Source organism: Tursiops truncatus, chromosome 18 (assembly GCF_011762595.2).
Source record: "Tursiops truncatus isolate mTurTru1 chromosome 18, mTurTru1.mat.Y, whole genome shotgun sequence".
In the NCBI taxonomy this organism is placed as follows: domain Eukaryota; kingdom Metazoa; phylum Chordata; class Mammalia; order Artiodactyla; family Delphinidae; genus Tursiops; species Tursiops truncatus.
In genome coordinates this window covers 748,571-767,567 of record NC_047051.1, presented here as the reverse complement: position 1 = coordinate 767,567, position 18,997 = coordinate 748,571, and the positions used below count along the sequence as shown (strand labels likewise).

General features: G+C 38.1%; 1 protein-coding gene across 13 annotated transcripts in view; it reads right to left on the bottom strand.

Annotated features, from left to right (window-relative positions):
• ZMYM2 (zinc finger MYM-type containing 2) overlaps positions 1 to 18,997 on the bottom strand; it is an 89,078-nt gene that overhangs the window by 28,378 nt on the left and 41,703 nt on the right. For 11 of the 13 annotated variants that reach the window (XM_073794910.1, XM_073794911.1, XM_073794903.1 and 8 more), the window contains 6 exons: positions 13,372 to 13,443; positions 8,140 to 8,290; positions 7,556 to 7,671; positions 4,739 to 4,855; positions 2,696 to 2,846; positions 266 to 438 (listed from right to left, as the gene is read on the bottom strand). In XM_073794910.1, the coding sequence (XP_073651011.1) occupies positions 266 to 438; positions 2,696 to 2,846; positions 4,739 to 4,855; positions 7,556 to 7,671; positions 8,140 to 8,290; positions 13,372 to 13,443 (780 nt within the window). The remainder of the gene's footprint in view (positions 1 to 265; positions 439 to 2,695; positions 2,847 to 4,738; positions 4,856 to 7,555; positions 7,672 to 8,139; positions 8,291 to 13,371; positions 13,444 to 18,997) is intronic. The other 2 variants (XM_073794904.1, XM_073794916.1) reach the window with 1 other exon arrangement.

Sequence of the window (18,997 nt, the reverse complement as noted above, 5' to 3'; positions counted from 1 at the left end):
TAAATAAATAAATAATTGATGTGTAAAAGAAAAAAAAGATTGAACCCTGTTATAAACTATGGACTTAGGGGAAAAAAATAAACAAAAACACATCCTAAGTATCTAAAACAATTACCTGCCAATGTTCATAATTGATGAAGTACTCATCAAAAACATTTCTATTCAGTAAGATAAATTTTAGATAAATAATCCATTTTGTTGAACTACACTGCTGAAAATACAGATACATCCCAGTTTGCGGGCCCACGGGGCCGGCGGTACTTGCCTTGTAGTACCAGTCCTGGAACCGCCGGCAGCAGTCCTCGCTGCAGAAGTCCCTCACCACGCCGTCCAGCTCCTTCGTCGCACCCTTCTTACACAGCTGAGAGCAGTAGTTGCAAGTCACACACCTCAATCCTAAACGCCTTGCAAAATCCTGTTTGTACAACAGTTTGCAGCCTGAGAAATATAAGGCTTCATTATTAAAACAAAAACTCATTTCTGAGGTAAGAAAGAGTTTACAGGTCAAACAGAGCACTGGCTTTAGAAAGTGTTTATAAATTCACATATACAGTCCTCTTTCTCTCCTGATCAAAACTGTGAAATCTACTGTGATCAACACCAGCCTGTGAGAACTGAAACAGAACATGGGATATTATATTAGATATGGTGTGGGTTCAAATAGTTCATGTTCTAAGACTTTCAAGTCTAGTAACACTTCAAAACTGTTGTACCTGCTCTGTGTAAATATAATCCAATATAATCCTGCTTAAGTATCATAAACACACCACAAATGGGCATTTTAGAGAAATGAAAAGTGGAGACTGTTGAGAGGCAATGAGCAAACTTAAAGATACATTCAGCTAAGCAGTCATTTTAGCTCAATTCTCTAGCCTTACCCATCTCTGTCACCCTAAAGGACCTTCAGGGAAGTAAAACTGGTTTAATGACTTGTCCAAAAACAGCATGTTGTTATTCTATTCTTTAATCAAAACACTTCCTTTACCAACTATATAAATGCATTATTTTAACGGTCCTTACATTTAAATTTTATTTATTCCCTATGACATCTCTATAAAGTATTAAATAATCTTCATATGTCTACTCATGCTGTGCACTTAAGAATGACCTTCCACTCTGGTGTTGCTTCCACTTTTGTATCTACCAAAATACTACCCATCCTTTAATAGGGACTGCAACTGTTTCCTATGTAATTTACTTGGCAATTACTTATGAACTGTCCTTATGGCTTCTTTTCTGTTACTCTGAACTATATCTTAAAACATGTTTAATATTTTACCTTTATTAGCTTTATCTTTCTAACTAGGTTTTGATGGTAGTACCAGGTATTACATGTTTTGTTATTTCTGACAGGTTCCAGCAGAGAACTAGGTGCAGTTAGAGAAAGCACAAAATATATTATTAAACAGGAAAAAAATAGACGTCCTTTTTAACCTTTTATTGCCCAGAAAGTCCTTCCAACTGAAAATGATGTTCTTTAATGTCAACTATCTTTTTGTTGCAACTTGTCTTTCACTTTAGTAAGACCCACATAATCCAAATGCTATGTGCGCTAGCCCTCAGCACTAAGGCACTCTGCTTTGTGAATCGCGGCACGAAAGTTCAGGTAAAAGAGCTAAATTAAATCCAGAATCAATGTCTTTAATGCAACATTATGTCACTTTTCATTATAGCTGCAATCTTAACAGTAAACGTGGTTACTTTTCATCTGGGGGACTGAGCCTACATGAATAGGAATGCCTGCTGTGATACAGCAGTACCCTCTTGCAGACATGACCTCAAGTGTGAAATGCTTAATGTAGAAACGGAGGCACTTGTTGAATGGACTAATAATCTTTTGATATCGCTGCCATTCCCTACTGCTTTTAGGATTTTCCAACCTTTTTCTTGCCTCTAGCTAGCGGTAGAAATCGATAGAAAAAGTGGATCCAGGAAGAAGGGGAAAAAAAAAAAACTGGAAAATAATTGAAGAGGACAGCAGGTAGGAAAGCTGGGAGTCCAGTGCCTGGGGCCAAAGAAAGAACAGACAGTGAGAGCCGCAGAGCAGAATAGGACATTTGGGGAAAAGTAAAAATAGAAAAAGCCCAAAACCCTTAGCTACAATCCTGGCTCCTATCTCTGGAGAACCAGAATGAGAAACAAACTTCATTTTTCTAATCTGCCGCCTGGCACCAAAGCAGCAAAAAGTATAAGTGAGAGGAAAGAGAATTCCTGAATGTACTATTACAAAAGCCAGTGTCTCCCTGGCATCCCAAATTGAAAACCTAAAAGTCTTTTCTGCCTGTAGTAATGCCTCGTGTGATGTTCCTTCTGGTATATTGAATACCTTTGTAGACTAGGCAGTAAACAGGCAGGGAATTAAGCCAATGGAAAATAATTCTAATCCACTTGGAAAATCAACTTTCAGATCACAATCTGTCTGTTTAGAAATAACGTGGTATGATAATGCTTTTAGTTTATTCTCAAAACTTCCTTGTAATGGAAAAACATGTTACCAAATTCTTAGAGATAAAACACCCTGGGGCCCAGAGGTCTATAAATATATATAAAGTAACAGTAGAAAAGCTAACTCAATTTTTTTTTCAGCTATACTAAAACTGTACCACTACTCTGAACATATGTAGTTACATATTTTGGCAAAAAATTAACATTAAATATTAAAGAAAGTTATGAACAACACTGTATATGCACTTGCCTTCACTACAGAAAGGTCTCTTAACTCCAGAGAAATTCACTGTTTCATGAAGAGTCTTCTCCTCTTGGCAGTATTCACAATACGTAACTATGCAGTGCAGCTTCTTATAGTCATCTGAACAAGTTTTGCTGCAGAACTGATGCACTTTGTTCTACATGCACAATGGGAACCTTGGTAAGTATATGACATCCACCTCAAGAACAAGGGTGAGAAATACACAAGCCACTTTTACAGAAACAAAGTTAAATCATTTACCTACTTAATGTTATAATCCCTAGTGACACATTTCCTATAGGCCACAGACACCCAGTTTAACTAATTCACTGCTGCATTTAGACACAGCTCCACAAAATTCAATACCATTAACTACCTTAAAATTACTCAGTGAAAGAAGAAAAGTATAAGTATCACTAAGACAAGATGGCAGTCTGGTGTTGCTAACAGAACTGGAGAAATGGGAAGAAAACAATGGAAGATACAACATGGATAAGCTACAAAAAGATAAGAACTATAACAATCATACCATTTTCACTCAAAAAGAAATATTCTTAAAAAAAAAAAAGAAATATTCTTTGTTGAGTACAGTCAAGCAGACTCGATCGCATTCCTACCACAGCTTAATAGTGACAGACCTACTATGGGTAAAGTATTCCACTGGGGGTCATCACACAGTGTGCGGCCAAGTGTGAGACTGAGTTGGTTCCCTTGAATAGAGCAAGTTTAGTAATTATTTAGTTATTTCTCCTGGCCCCAAATCCACAAGAGCCAGAGCTACTTCTCAAATATCCAGCCGACCAGGAAAGGGCGGCAGCTTTTCTTTTCCCATTTCTCCAGTTCTGTTAGCAACACCAGACTGCCATCTTGTCTTAGTGATACTTATACTTTTATTCTTTCACTGAGTAATTTTAGAGTAGTTAATGGTATTGAATTTTGTGGAGCTATGTCTAAATGCAGCAGTGAATTAGTTAAACTGGATGTCTGTGGCCTATAGGAAATGTATCGCTAAGGATTATAACATTAAGTAGGTAAATGATTTAACTTTGTTTCTGTTTTTTTCAGGGCCTTCAACATCCTTCCTGCTGTGATTTAAAGACGGTAACAGTCTCTAAAACTCATCACTGGGTGCTGACAACAGTCTCAAAGAATGACTGGTTTAAATGCTCTTGAGACAGCACCAAACACAATTACAAAACTAAAAAATTTTCTAGGGACTAAATAATAAAATTTCAGATTTCCGAAGTACTCTAGAAATCATGTAGTCCAGTTCTGGGGATCACCTTCTGCCTAAGACTCAGATACTGAGGGATTTGCCAAGAGCCACTATTAAGTTTGGCTCAAGGGCAGCTGTTGTTAGCACTACATCTTGCACACCATTTATTACACACTCCATGCCCTTGAAAACATGGAAAGAAAGAACAGCCGAAGGTGAACACTGCTCGAGCAGCAGCATCCAGCCAGGGCCACCCTGCCCCGTCCTCCTCCCACCCCCATCCATCCACCCATTCATTACTGCCCGCTTACTGAACCAAACATTAATGCTCAGAGTTTCTGCTATGGCAAAAAGACGTGGCAAAGTAAATTAATAAACTGGTGAAGGAAAGAGTGATGAGAAAGGGAGAATAAAATTTATATTAGGATTCCTTTATTAAAACACAATTATAAAACTTTAAATGACAACATGGTAAACATAAGGCAATGTAAGATACTACAGTTAACAGACAATACTTATAAAGGTGGGGGGTGGGGAAGGAGATGGGAACAACACTGCACAAACAAAAGACACCCCAGGTATGTGGCTAAAATGACGTTCTGTGCACTACTATGAACATAATATATTGTGGATATGACTTCAATAATTTTCTGTTTGACCTAAAAAAAACCAGATCCTTTCTTGGTGCTACTCCCACATAAAAAAAGCAAATAATCCAATCATCACAAAATCGGAAAAACTAAGAAATAGGTTCTCAAATGGAAATGTCATAGTTACTATACCAGACTTTCATTTTAGCACTAGACAACATACATTAACAAAATAGGACTTGCCTCCCATTCCAGGATTTCTGGCTTTGAACAAAAGGAATTTTTGCAATAGTTGCACTTCAACTGAATATCACTTGGAGCTACAAACTGGCCGTTGGGAGATGACTGCATGCTGAGAGCCTAAAACAAAGCACAAAACACACCGAGTCTGAGGTGGATTTTAGAAGGTTTTTTTTGTGACGACCATCAAATATCAACGACGTCCAGGAAAATAGTACTTATCTTTCTTAAATACTTATTTCCTCAACGTATAAAACTACATTTCTGAATTTTGTCTTTAAAAATACTAGTATGCTAAGTTCGTTTTATGAAATTGAAGTTCATTTTCTACCACATGATTACTACTATTTATTTAAAATAATACGGAAAAGGAAAAAAAATCATAAAGTTCAATTATGATTTCTTCTTTAAGAAAATACAAGCAAATAGTGAGGTCAGTTCACCAAGTTCTGAACTCGTAAGTAAACACAAAAGAACCTAGCTCCTAGTTCCGCCTCTAGTAGCCACTTTACTAATGATTTGCTGCATTATTGCCATCATTTTCATTCCAAGTCCATCCGTGAAAATAGCCTTTTTATACTTTTTATACTTGTTTTTAAACAAAGTTGGGGGGGTAAGCTTTACAGACGGTATTGATGCCAGAAATTTATTTTAGTTTTATTACATTTTTAAGAGTTAAAACGATTTACAGAGTAGAAAAAGATATAAGCATACGTGGGCTTTAAGAGTTTTGTTCTGGGACTTCCCTGGTGGTCCAGTGATCAGGACTCGCCTTCACTGCTGATGGCCTGGGTTCGGTCCCTGGTCGGGGAGCCAGGCAGCGTGCCCGGCGGGGGGCGGGGGGCGGGGTGGGGGCGCGTGCGGGGAATCTGTTCTAACCTGAGTGGTGAGTATGCTGATATTTAATTCTCACTCTCTAATCCATATTACATATAGGCTGTTGAATGTATGAAATAGTACAAAATTTTTCAAGGCAGCAATGGAGGGAGAAAAAAACCTTTATCATTTTAAAACTTCGATAAACATCATACAACACAGTGAAAATTTGTGAAAAGAAAGAAAACACGCATATTTAAGACTGTAACTACCAGGTGAATGAATTATTTAAAAAAATAAAACCCAGCAACAATACCCTTAGTGTTTCCAAAAAACTGAAGTCCGTTAAAGTTAATTATCCTTTCAAAACAAATGAAATGTTATCCTATTATCTTACTATGAAATGGAAAAACATCTAAGGAAGACATAAAACTTCAAGATCTACGGTTTGCTTTAAGATAAAGAAAAAATGCTGCTTTTCTATTTGTCAACTTTGCACTTTCGTGCAGCCACAGAGTGATGAGGCTGCCCTACAGGCTTATCTTGGATGCATTCCTCCGAAGTAAGAGTCTAAATTGTTTCTTTAAAATATACAATGTACATACACAAATGTTCTTATCAAATGATGGGCAATACAAGTTTCAATTAAATGAAAAAAGTAGTTAAAACATTTTCAATTAACATTTCAGTTTACCCAACATCAAAACGGAAGAAAGTTAAAAATCTGACAAACAGCAAAGACACTGTCCTCCTCTCCCATAATTAATCCTTAGTCCTTAATTTCTATTTTGAGAAGAACCAACAAGTCGAAAGCAATGTTTACCACTCTCAGGACGTATCAGTGGCCACATCCCAACTTCCAAAAGAAAAGTTTAATCTTGAATGTGGTTAATTACCTAAGCTCAGGCAAGGTATAACTATTAACAAAAACAACATTCCCCTGGCTGAATTCAAACTACCTCAATTTAAGGTAGTTAAGAGACCGCATTTTCAATTTAAATCAATTAACTAGAGCACAGTGCCTGCAACACAGTACAACTGTTGGATGAATGAACTCAATCTACCCTGAAATTTCATACATATCAGGTAAACCACTTAACTCATGCTGAATCCCCAACTACTCCACCTCACTGGTCAACCAGCTTACATCTGAACACATACAGCAGTCCTGTCCTGAGACTATCCATACTCCAGCTCTGACAACTATGTCAGAGAGCTCTTCTTTACACTGACCGAAACGGAAAATGTCTCCCCGAAGCTGATCTTGAATGAAACGAAGGCCGACCAGGACAAGTCCAATCTCCAGTCCCACAGCAAGTTTCTAATACATGAAGAAAATGTGCACGCTTGTCACCTCCAGGATAAGTGTACCTACATCCTCCATCCACTTAACATAAAACAGAACCCGTAAAAGTCAGATGCTACTCAAACCATCTGCTAAGAAACAACTGCACGGCAGGCACTGAGCTCAATGACACTATGTGAAAATGAATCAAGAAAAACCTCATTCAACATGGGGCCAGGAAGCTGGGCAGCTAACTTCAGACCAGCAGGAGGAGAGCTGCCTGCTTGCCCAGCAACCCAGCAGCAACCCAGCGATGAGCAGCCCCACCTGGGACGCTGGCCCTCCTCCAGCTACCCCGGGCTCAAATCTCGCCCTTCAGTCTCCAGACTTGCCTGTGGTGCCGCCTCCTCGGCTACTCTGAATCAACTCGATTTTGCTGGCTAGACCACTTACCCTTTTGTTTTAAAGGCTGATAGCTAAAATTTACTTTCCTTCCAAGTCTGTATCATAAATAACAATTAAGAAGTCAATTTCGAGCATCTGTGCTAAGTAGAGGGCTGGTGAAGCTACCTCTGCTCTGACTCCAGAATCTCCACCCTCCAATTTGACCCTCAACAAAATATGTAAAAATCAGCACATTGAATAAAGATGAAGTATATTACACCGCTAATTTTCTTTGTGTATTTTATTGGAAGCATTAGGCAAAGTAAATAACAAACCTGGAATTTAGCCACACAATTGGAATTGCAGAAGTTATACAGTTTTCCATCAGGCATTGTGGCTTGATACTGAGGTAAAGAGTTTCGCTTACAAAAATGGCAAATAATTCCCAAACCTAGGAGAGAAAAAGTACATATCTGATTTTTTATAAAATAATCAAAGTTTTTTTAAAAAAAAATCTTAATTGACCTCTGAGAATAGTTTAATGAAACTTTATGTAAATATTATTTTATTAATTTCTGAGATTATTTGCACCTTAAAAAAATACTGTCATAAAAGAAGACTCTGATACTATCTCTTAAAACATACACAGATACGTGAAACGATCTCAGTTTTAGATAATGTTTGGATGGAAAAACAATTTTAGTTAGGAACACAGACATGGACAGAACTTCACCAATAATTTAAAAATTAAATGATCAAAACCATTAAAGTTTGCACTAAGAAAGTTTAGTGTGGTAATAAAAATAAACCCATTATGCAGTTAAAAGTGAGCATAAAATGAAAGTCAGAGGAGAAAGAGTAGTTAACAAATTATTAATGTTACTGAAGTTTTTTAGCTTTCCAAATACCTGAGACTTACTTTGTGATTTTGCATATTTTGTCTTGTGACTGTTCATGCAAGCAGTTGAACAATAAGGCTCCATATACCCATTAGGACCTATACACTGAGTCATATCAAAAAACCTGCACTGTGTTCGGCAGCCAGTACAAGTGGTCAGTTTTCCATATTTCTAAAATTTGAAACATAAAAAGAAAATTAAAAATTTAACTAGAACAAAATATTGTACTTTTCATTATACTTTTTCTCTCTGCAAAACAATTCTGTTCATCTCTAATCAGGCTTAGTGGGTCAGAAGTCTTCATCTGATGCAAAGTGTTAACTGCAATGCAGCTATATTAGGGTCAAACAAAACCATGATCTAAGCTAAGTCTCCTTCAAAAACAGTGGTTTGCCCTATTAATTAAATAGAATCCTTACATATAAGTAGAAACTGAAGATGTAAGAAAGGCACGGTGTTTTCTGTTCACAGTGATGACACACCTCCTTGTCATGCTAACAGAAGAAATTAAATGAACCTACAAAATATAAGTCCTAATCATCAAACAACTACCCTCCTTCAGAGCTGAGCTGCTATTGTCCCAAGCACTCTGACACTTCTCTTAAAACTGATTTAACACCTTTCTACTACATTTAAAACCTCGTTCAACCAAAATAAAATATTAAAAACTTTAACATTTTTTTAATTTAAAAAATTTTCATTCAATGTTTGGTTATTAAAGTTAATAATTAGTCAATAGGTAATAATAAAGTCAATCGTATCAAAGGTGAATATTGCCAACCCTGATGTAATTCAGAGAATGAGGTAAAACCAAAGGAGGAAAGGCCAAAGGAGGTGCAGCTTGGAAATTACTAGACAAAAGCAGTATCACTGAAATATAGACAGTCTTACAAAAATACAATTCAGAGGAACTGGTGTGTTTGCATTTAAAAATTAACTTGATAGTCACAATTAGAAATCAAACAAAAGTAAAAGCAAGCCTTTAAGTGCAACTTGTATTTGATTTTTTTCCTGAACTGTAACAGAACTGTCATAATCAGTTAAATCAAATATCACATGTCACGATGCAAAGTAATCGTACAGTCAGTCCTCCGCATTCGTAGACGCAAGGTCATTTTATAGAAGGGACTTGAGCATCCGTCTTTCCACATGATGTTTAGATTACTTCACGCATCTTCGCACCCAACACCACCTAGTACAATATGATGACATAAGAAGTGCTCAACGTTCCATGGATGGATGAATAATAGATGTCAGGGAAGACGACAATCAGGCCAAAAATAACAAAAAAATGAGTAAACTGCATGGATAAATTTCACAAATGTCACAGGATTTGAGAAAATAAAATAAGAAATTGAAGGTAAAAACATTAGCCAAAAACAACATCAACACCAAAAAAAGAAAAAAGAAAAAACCTTCTCAGCATACAATTAATATAAAAGTCATGAGAAAACACAGCTGTTTCCATGCCAGGAATGCGTGTTCTATTCCTAGTGGTTCCTTATTTACTTAAACATCACCCAAAGGAAGCCGTAAGTTTTACTTTTCAAAGTGGAAACCAACTCATTCTTCAAGCTCTGATACGCTCAGAAAAAAAGAAAAGAGAAGAAAAACCAAAAAGAAAAACTTATCAATAGCAAAAGGATACTAACACGGAAAAAATAAGAATAACTGCAAACCTATTAAGTCTGATTATGACTCTCCCAATGTTCAGGACAGTAGAGGAGAAGGCTGTTGTTTTGTTTGGAAGGACAACATGTTTTCCTGGGGCCTAATATAATAATTTAAATTTTATTTATATAGGAAGAGGTATCAAGGAAAACACATCAATAAAACAAAGAAAAATAAAAGAATGTTTAGAATCTGGCACCACAGTACAAATGAGGAACACTAAAAATACCAGGACACCTGCCATTGTATCAGAGTTACAGAGAGAAAAATAAAGCAGCTCCCAGCAGGTGGATGTGAGACCTCCACAGAGCAGCATCTATGAAGAATTCTTTTACAGATATAAATGAGGTCCAATCATCCATTCTAATCTTGCACTAGATTTTTTAACTTATTAGAAATATCCTTCAACTTGACAATGATTTTACTGCCAGAATGGTTAAGTAATTAGTAAGTTTTAAGACGTACCCATAAAAAGTAGACCAGTTGATCTGGGTCAAGTAAGCAAGAGGCTAAGCAACCGGTCCCCAATGAGAAATAGTTTTGTGTGAAACTAAGAAAAACAGAATCATTAACACTGAAAACACGTTAACAGCCACTTTCACAGTTGCCACTACTTCAACAACAAAAAGGCCCATCTAACGGGAGAGTATTAGCAAAAAAGATATATGCTGTCATGCCACGTTTTCTCTGCTTCCTATGTAAACAACGTAATCATATTTAAATTTCATGCACCCTATAAATATGCACTGAGTGATTTAAGGAACAAAATTAAGTGGAACAAATTCACAATTATTATATTCCCCATTCAGGCACGGGAAGAAATAAATTATAAATTCAGTAAAAAAAAAAAAAGTATGAGGTAGATGTGATAGAAACAACACTGGTGAGGTAAAACGAAAAAATAATGGGGAGTTTGCAGCAAATGGGCTCATTTTCAGTCTAGTCATTGAAAAAAGGTGCCTTACATTTTCATGTTAACCAGCTCCACATGAATATCAAAGTTAACCATCACAAGATTCTAAAACTTCTCCCTAATTTTTCCTTTTAGATGTAAGTAAAACATCTCATTTACTACATTTTTAACCAAGCAAGTGGACGGCAAGGGTAGGTGCTCAAGAGACAAAGCCTTGATGGACTTGTTACTGCAAATCTAATCTAGGAAATGGGCACAAGTGTGGCTGCACAAAACTGACTTCCTGGCCACATCCAGATACAACTGAAAACTAACTTAGGTCCATGACATCACATGGAAAAATTATTATCTTTATATTCATTAACATCTAACGGAAACGTAGCTTTCTTTTCATTCTGATTAGAGGTAATAAACCACATTAGTTTTAGCAGAACCCGCTAAAACAAAAATCCCCAACTTTTTATCTTATACTGGCAGGTGGCTCAATATATCATTGATGTCCAACATTACTTCAAAAACCATTATATAAATAAATAAATAAAAAACATTATAGTTAATAACCACTATACCTTATTACTTAATGCATTAATACAGTATATATATATATCACATTTCAAAAATTTTTAAATATTTTGATAACTCTATTTGGAATAATTGGTTCTAGTTGTAATCATAGATATTTTATGCATTTAACAGCATGCTGAGAAACCATCTAAGCATGTTACCAAGGGAGTCCAAAGCATAAAAATAGTGAAGAACCCTGTGGAGAGGGGGATAGTGATAAAACTTCAACAATGACATGCTATTATACTAATTTTTATACTAAGTGAAGATTAAGAGATAAATTCAAGTAAACCTTACACTTCTTTTATTCACTCAAGTTGACTCTCAGTCAACCGTATAACTCATTATATAGACATTTTATATAGAAAGGACAGACAGGAAAATAGTAGGCAAAGATGTTAAAAGAGCTACTATGATAAATACGCTGATATACTCATGGAGGAAAAATATGAACACAATGAGGCCAGGAATAGAGGACATAAAAAAGACCCAGATGGAACCTCTAGAGATGACAAAGTCCAAGACAAAAAAATACACCACATGGAACTAACAGTTGATTAGAAAAGATTAGTAAAACTAAAGACACATTACAAGGTCTCTAAAATGAAGCCAGAAGGAAAACAAGACTTTAAAAACCTCAATAAATAATAGAGCCACCGTGACCATGGGACAGGAGCAGGAACTCTAATACACCTGGAATTAGGGTCTCAGAAGAACAGAGGGAGAAACTGAAAAAAACTTGTTTTTAAATAATGGCTTATGATCCTGGACTGGATGCTATACAATTTTTTTTCCTCAATTTACTATAACAGACATTAATGAACAAAATTTGAATAAGGTCCATAGGTTAATCAGTGGTATTATATCAATATAAAATTCCTTATTTTGATCACTGTACTACAATTATAATTATTCTTAATTGTATACATTTATTATTCAAGTCCTAATTTATTCATATGGCTTAATGGGGACATAGATTTGGAAACATTTTTTGAAAGAAAGGATCTTCCCCCTCTCTTTCAGGTAGGCACAAGAGAAGGACTCTTATATCCTATATTTAAATGCCCACTGGGGGCTTCCCTAGTGGAACAGTGGTTAAGAATCACCTGCCAATGCAGGGTACACGGGTTCGAGCCCTGGTCCGGGAAGATTCCACATGCTGCAGAGCAACTAAGCCTGTGCGCCACAACTACTGAGCCTGTGCTCTAGAGCCCACGAGCCATAACTACTGAGCCCGCGTGCCACAACTACTGAAACCCGCACACCCTAGAGCCCACACTCTGCAACGAACAGAAGCCACCACAATGAGAAGCCCGTGCACCACAACAAAGAGTAGCCCCCCTTCGCCAAAACTAGAGAAAGCCCGTGCATAGCAACAAAGACCCAACACAGCTAGAAGTAAATAAATAAACAAATAAATCTATTTTTTTTTTAAATGCCCACTGAGGTCAAGGACTGTGCATTAAAAATCTATATCTTAGGGCTTCCCTGGTGGCGCAATTGTTGGGAGTCCGCCTGCCAATGCAGGGTACACGGGTTCGCGCCCCGGTCCGGGAAGATCCCACATGCTGCGGAGCAGCTGGGCCCGTGAGCTATAGCCGCTGAGCCTGCGCGTCCGGAGCCTGTGCTCTGCAACGGGAGAGGCCACAACGGTGAGAGGCCTGCGCACCGCAAAAAAAAAAAAAATCTATATCTTAAAATAATTTTTTTTTTTTTTTGCGGTAGGCTCAGCAGCCATGACTCACGGGCCCAGCCACTCTGCGGCATCTGGGATCCTCCCAGACCGGGGCGCGAACCTGTGTCCCTTGCATCGGCAGGCAGACTCCCAACCACTGCGCCACCTGGGAAGTCCCTTAAAATAATTTTTAATAACATAAATACCTAAAAGCAAATGAGTGCACACAAGAAAACACATGTAAAATTTAGTGAAATGAGAAAGTTCGTCGGTCTTGAGATAAAGTAAGAAAATAATCATCATCTGACATATTTAAAGTTCATAAATGTTAATACACTTCAAAATGTACACGATTTTTCAGACACACAATAAAGGCAGTAGCAGAGCATGTCATGTCGAGGCCTTAACCCCAGCCACACTCCTGCTTACCTCAGGCTGCATTAAGAAAGAGTCCTGCATGTGATCACGAACCTCCTTCAGAAAGCTTGGATGGCTACCTACCTAAAAAAAGATTTTAAAAGGCTTTATAAAAAGATATAAAGAAAGGCTGCTAGATCGAAAGGTCAACAAGCAATCTGTAAAAGTTGAGTCTTAATTACCTGTTTTGTGACTTACAACCTCGTTCCAACTTTTAAAAATGCCTATTTGTCCTACAGTGCCACTGACCAGCTTACAGAATATTATATATCATAACTTTATAATTATCCTATAGAAAAATAATAGTAACTAGATAAATAAAGAATTAAAAACAGACCCTTAGATTTGACTCACCTCTAAGTAGACCTTGCAAAAAAAAATCACATATTTCTCTTAGATGACAAGGTATTCTAAATGTATTCAGTAAAATCTATTAATAATACATAAAACAGTATCTCGGCAGTTCCCTGGCAGTCCAGTGGTTAGCACTCGGAGCTTTCACTGACGTGGCCCTGGATTCAATCCCTGATCAGGGAACTAAGATCCCACAAGCCTTGCAGTGCAGCCAAAGCAAACAAACAAACAAAAACAAAAGAAAACTGATTTGGAAATTACACAGTTACAGTTTTCATCATCTGCAAATGGGTTGTTTTGGAAACTCTTTTTAAAGCACATATAACAGCTTCCAGCACATAGAAATTTATATCCTTACTCTTTGCAGAAAGCATCCTGTTTTCCTTAAAAATCAAAATACTATGCAAGAAAATGGGAAATAGTCTCCTAGAGTAATGGAAATAAAAACAAAAATAGGAGCTTCCCTGGAGGCGCAGTGGTTGAGAGTCCACCTGCCGATGCAGGGGACACAGGTTCGTGCCCCGGTCCGGGAGGATCCCACATGCCGCGGAGCGGCTGGGCTTGTGAGCCATGGCCGCTGAGCCTGCGCGTCCAGAGCCTGTGCTCCACAATGAGAGAGGCCACAACAGTGAGAGGCCCGTGTACCGCACAAAAAATAATAAAATAAAATAAACAAATGGGATTGAATTAAACTTAAAAGCTTTTGCACAGCAATGGAAACCATAAACAACACAAAAAGACAACCTACAGAATGGGAGAAAATATTTGGAAATGATGCAACCGACAAAGGATTAATCTCCAAAATATACAAACAGCTCATGCAGATCAATATGAAAAAAAAAAGTCAAAAATGGGCAGAAGATCTAAATAGATATTTGTTGAAAGAAGACATATAGATGGCTAAGAGGCACATGAAAAGATGCTCAACATCACTAATCATTAGAGAAATGCAAATCTAAACTACAATGAGGTGTCACCTCTGGCCAGTCAGCATGGCCATCACCAAGAAACCTACAAACAGTAAATGCTAGAGAGGGTGTGGAGAAAAGGGAACCTTTCTACACTGTGGGTGGGAATGTATTTGGTGCGGCCATTATGGAGAACAGTGTGGAGGTTCCTTAGAAAACTAAAAATAGAACTACCATACGACCCAGCAATCCCACTCCTGGGCATCTATCTGGAGGAAACCATAATTTGGTTTTTTTTTTGGAATTTTACAATGTTCACTGATGCACTATTTACAATAGCCAAGACATGGAAGTAACCTGAATGTCCACTGACAGAAGAATGGATAAAGAAAATGTGGTATATATACAATGGAATATTACTCAGCCATAAAAAGAATGGAATAATGCCATTTGCAGCAACATGGATGGACCTAGATAGAGATTATCATACTAAGTGAAGTCAGACAGAAAGACAAATATCATATGATATCCCTTATATGTGGAATCTAAAAAAAAAAATGATACAAATGAACTTATTTACAAAACAGAAATAGACTCACAGACATAGAACAAACTCATGGTTACCAAAGGGGAAAATGGGGGGAGGGGGGCAGGGATAAATTAGAAGCTTGAGATTAAAATATGCACACACCGGGCTTCCCTGGTGGCGCAGTGGTTGAGAGTCCGCCTGCTGATGCAGGAGACACGAGTTCGTGCCCCGGTCCGGGAAGATCCCACATGCCGCAGAGCAGCTGGGCCCATGAGCCATGGCCGCTGAGCCTGCGCGTCCGGAGCCTGTGCTCCGCAGCAGGAGAGGCCACAACAGCGAGAGGCCCGCGTACCGCAAAAAAATAAAAAATAAAAAAAATAAAATATGCACACACCACTATATGTAAAGTAGATAACCAACAAAGACCCACTGTACAGCACAGGGAACTACACTCAACAGCTTGTAATAATCTACAGTGGAAGAGAATATAAGAATATATAGATTTATGTGTACGTATAACCAAGTTACTTTGCTGTACACGTGAAACTAACACAACACTGTAAATCAACTATATTTCAATAAAAATTTTAAAAATTTTTAAATAAAATTTTTTTTTAAGAAAATGGAAACTACTGAAAGACAAGTGTTAAGCACTAGACAGTCCCCACTGCCGGGATCTAGATGATTAATCACCTGTATCTGTATACTCCAGACACTAACTGGGCTACAGGGACAGGGATAAACAGTAAGAGTGGACAACTTAGATGTTAGAGACAAAAGGTTGGGGGTGGAAGAATGCGAGAGCAGGGACCAAAAAAAATCACTGTACAGTTTTAGTTCCCAGGCTTTAGAAAAAGAAGACATTCACTAGAGCATCACTGCAGTGCTCTCCAAACATGTCTGATTATGTCCCTTTATCAGTAACAACATACACACAGATTCCCTCTTATTTACTTAAAATTATGAACATATAGTATGAGAAATATAAAAACTATGACCACTAAAAAAAAGATGAAACACTACTTTGAAATAAGCTTTATTTACTGATATTATGAAGAATACTTTCTGTATCCTCTGGAGGAGAATCATCCTGGTGCCAGTGGGGCTGCAGGGAGCGCAGTAGCAGGCCCTCCTGGAGCCCAGAGGGGAGAGAGCCAGAGCCACAGAAGGAGACAGTCAAAAGATGCTCACACTGAAAGCACAGATACCTAGGATTATGAGCCAAAGGTTTTAAAGCAGCCATGATAAAAATGCTTCAACAAGGGAAAAAAAACACAACAATTAAAAAACAGAAATTCTCATCAAAGAAATAGAAGGTCCAAATGGAAACTGCATGACTGAAAACAGGGGCAAAAGTCCTATGCAGAAAAATTCCAAGTAACTATATACTCCACCTTAAAGGAGAGTGACTTTCTTCCAAACATTAAACAAGGAAGGGGGGGGGCGGCGGGGGCTTTCCGGTGGAGAATCCTGACACCACTTGAGCGAGGTGATCTACATCAACACCAACAGTCATAAGTCATGTTGAGACATGTACCCTTGTTATGTGATGAAAACTGCTAAAGTGCAAAAGGCCAACACCTCTGTCATCTCCCTCCTAAACCCAGAGCCCGGTCTGCCTACAGATGAAAGCAGAGGGGCCTCTTGCAATACACTTGACTCCTAAAAACTGTCAAGCTCGTCAAAGTCTGAGAAAATGTCACAGCCAAGAGGAGCCTAAGGTGACACAACTGCTGAATGTGACGTGGCATCCTGGATGGGATCCTGGAACAGGAAATGAACATTATTCAGATTTTCTTAATTTTTTCGTAAACTATGGACTTTACATACTAATAATATTTCAATATGAGCTCACTAATTGTAACAAATTATCATACCAATTTAAGGTGTCAATACAGAGGGAAACGGTGCGGGGAGGGGCTATCCCATGAGAACTCTGTATTATCTAATCAATGTTTCTGTAATACTGAAACTGTTCTAAACAAAATTAAGTATTAGTAAAATAAATAACAACCACCAAAAATCCCAATGGATGGGACCAAGAGCAGAATGGAAAAGACAGAGGACAAGACCACGGAAGGGGAAAAGAGAAACTATCCAGTCTGAATATCAGAAATAACACAGCCTTGGAGGTAAAAATAAAGAAGAATAGAGCCTCAGGGACCTGCAGGACTGTAACTACAGTAATATAATAACTAATTATTAGAGTCCCGGAGGGAGAGGAGAAGAGGGCAGGGCTGAACGAGTGCTCGAAAGTCTGAAAACACTGCAAATTAGGCAAAAGACTAATTTCAGGGAGAAGAAGCTGAAAGAACCCTAGAATGGATAAACCACAAGAATCCCCACAATACACCACAAATTTCTAAAAAAATTTTAACATCAAACAAAATAAACTTTAAGTCAAAAAACTAATACAAGAAACAAAACAAAACCATACTGGAAAAAGGGTAAATTCATCAAGAAGATATAACAACTATAAACTTTTTCACCAAATATCAGAGACCCAAAATATATTAAGTAAACATTGACAGAAGTGAAGGGAAAAACAGGCAATTCTACTGTAACAGCTGTAGAACTCAATACATACACCCATTTCAATAATGGACAGACCAGCCACACGGGATTTTGGCACTTACGTACAGGATCTGAATAACACTACAAGCCGCTATGTTCTCCCCAAGTGCACATGAAACATTCTCCAGGAAAAGTCCCAATAAATGTATAAAGATTGAAATCGCAGAGTATCTTTTCCAATCATAACAGAATGAAATAAAAAATGAATAACAAAAACAAAACTAGAAAATTTACAAATACAGGGATATAAAAACTACACACTCTTAACCAATGGGTCAAAGAAGAAATCACAAGGGAAATTTTTCAATACTTAACAGATGAGTCAAGGCAAAACCAAAATATACCAAAAGTGACAGGATGCAGTGCAAACAGTGCTCAGAGGAAAAATTATAATTGCAAATACCTATTTTTGAAAAGAAGATCGATAACATAACTTACACCTTAAAGAAACAGAAAAAGAGAGAAAGCTAAACCCAAGCCAGCAGAAGAAAGGAAATAATAGAGTGCAGAGAAATAACGAGTATGAAAATATAATCACTGAAACAAAAAGCTGGCCAATGAAGAGATCAAAAAAGTCAACAAACTTTAGTTATACTAAGAAAAAAGACGCAAAGAACAAAACAGAGAAACAGAAGTAGGGACAATACTACAAATATTCCCTAAGAAAGGACTGTGAGAAAATGCTATGAATAATTATACACCAACAACTGGATAACCTAGATGAAACAGAAATCCCTTAAAAAATGCAAACCAGGGGCTTCCCTGGTGGCGAAGTGGTTGGGGGTCCGCCTGCCAAATGCAGGTGGCTCAGGTTCAAGCCCTGGTCTGGGAGGATCCCACATGCCACAGAGCGGCTGGGCCCCTGCGCCACAGCTACTGAAGCCCATGCACCTGGAGCCCGTGCTCCGCAATGGGAGAGGCCACTGCAGTAAGAAGCCCGCGCGCCGCAACGGGGACCCAACGCAGCCAAAGGTAAAAAAAGAAATTAAATGAATAAATAAATACCTGGAGTGGTTTGCACTTTTTAAAAAAAAAAAAAAATGCAAAACACCAAAACTGACTCAGGAAGAAACAGAAAATATCAACAGACCTGTAAGAAGTAAAGAGACTGAATCAGTCATCAAAAGCGTTGCAGCGGGCTTCCCTGGTGGCGCAGTGGTTGGGAGTCCGCCTGCCGATGCAGGGGATGCGGCTTCGTGCCCCGGTCTGGGGGGATCCCGCGTGCCGCGGAGCGGCTGGGCCCGTGAGCCATGGCCGCTGGGCCTGCGCGTCT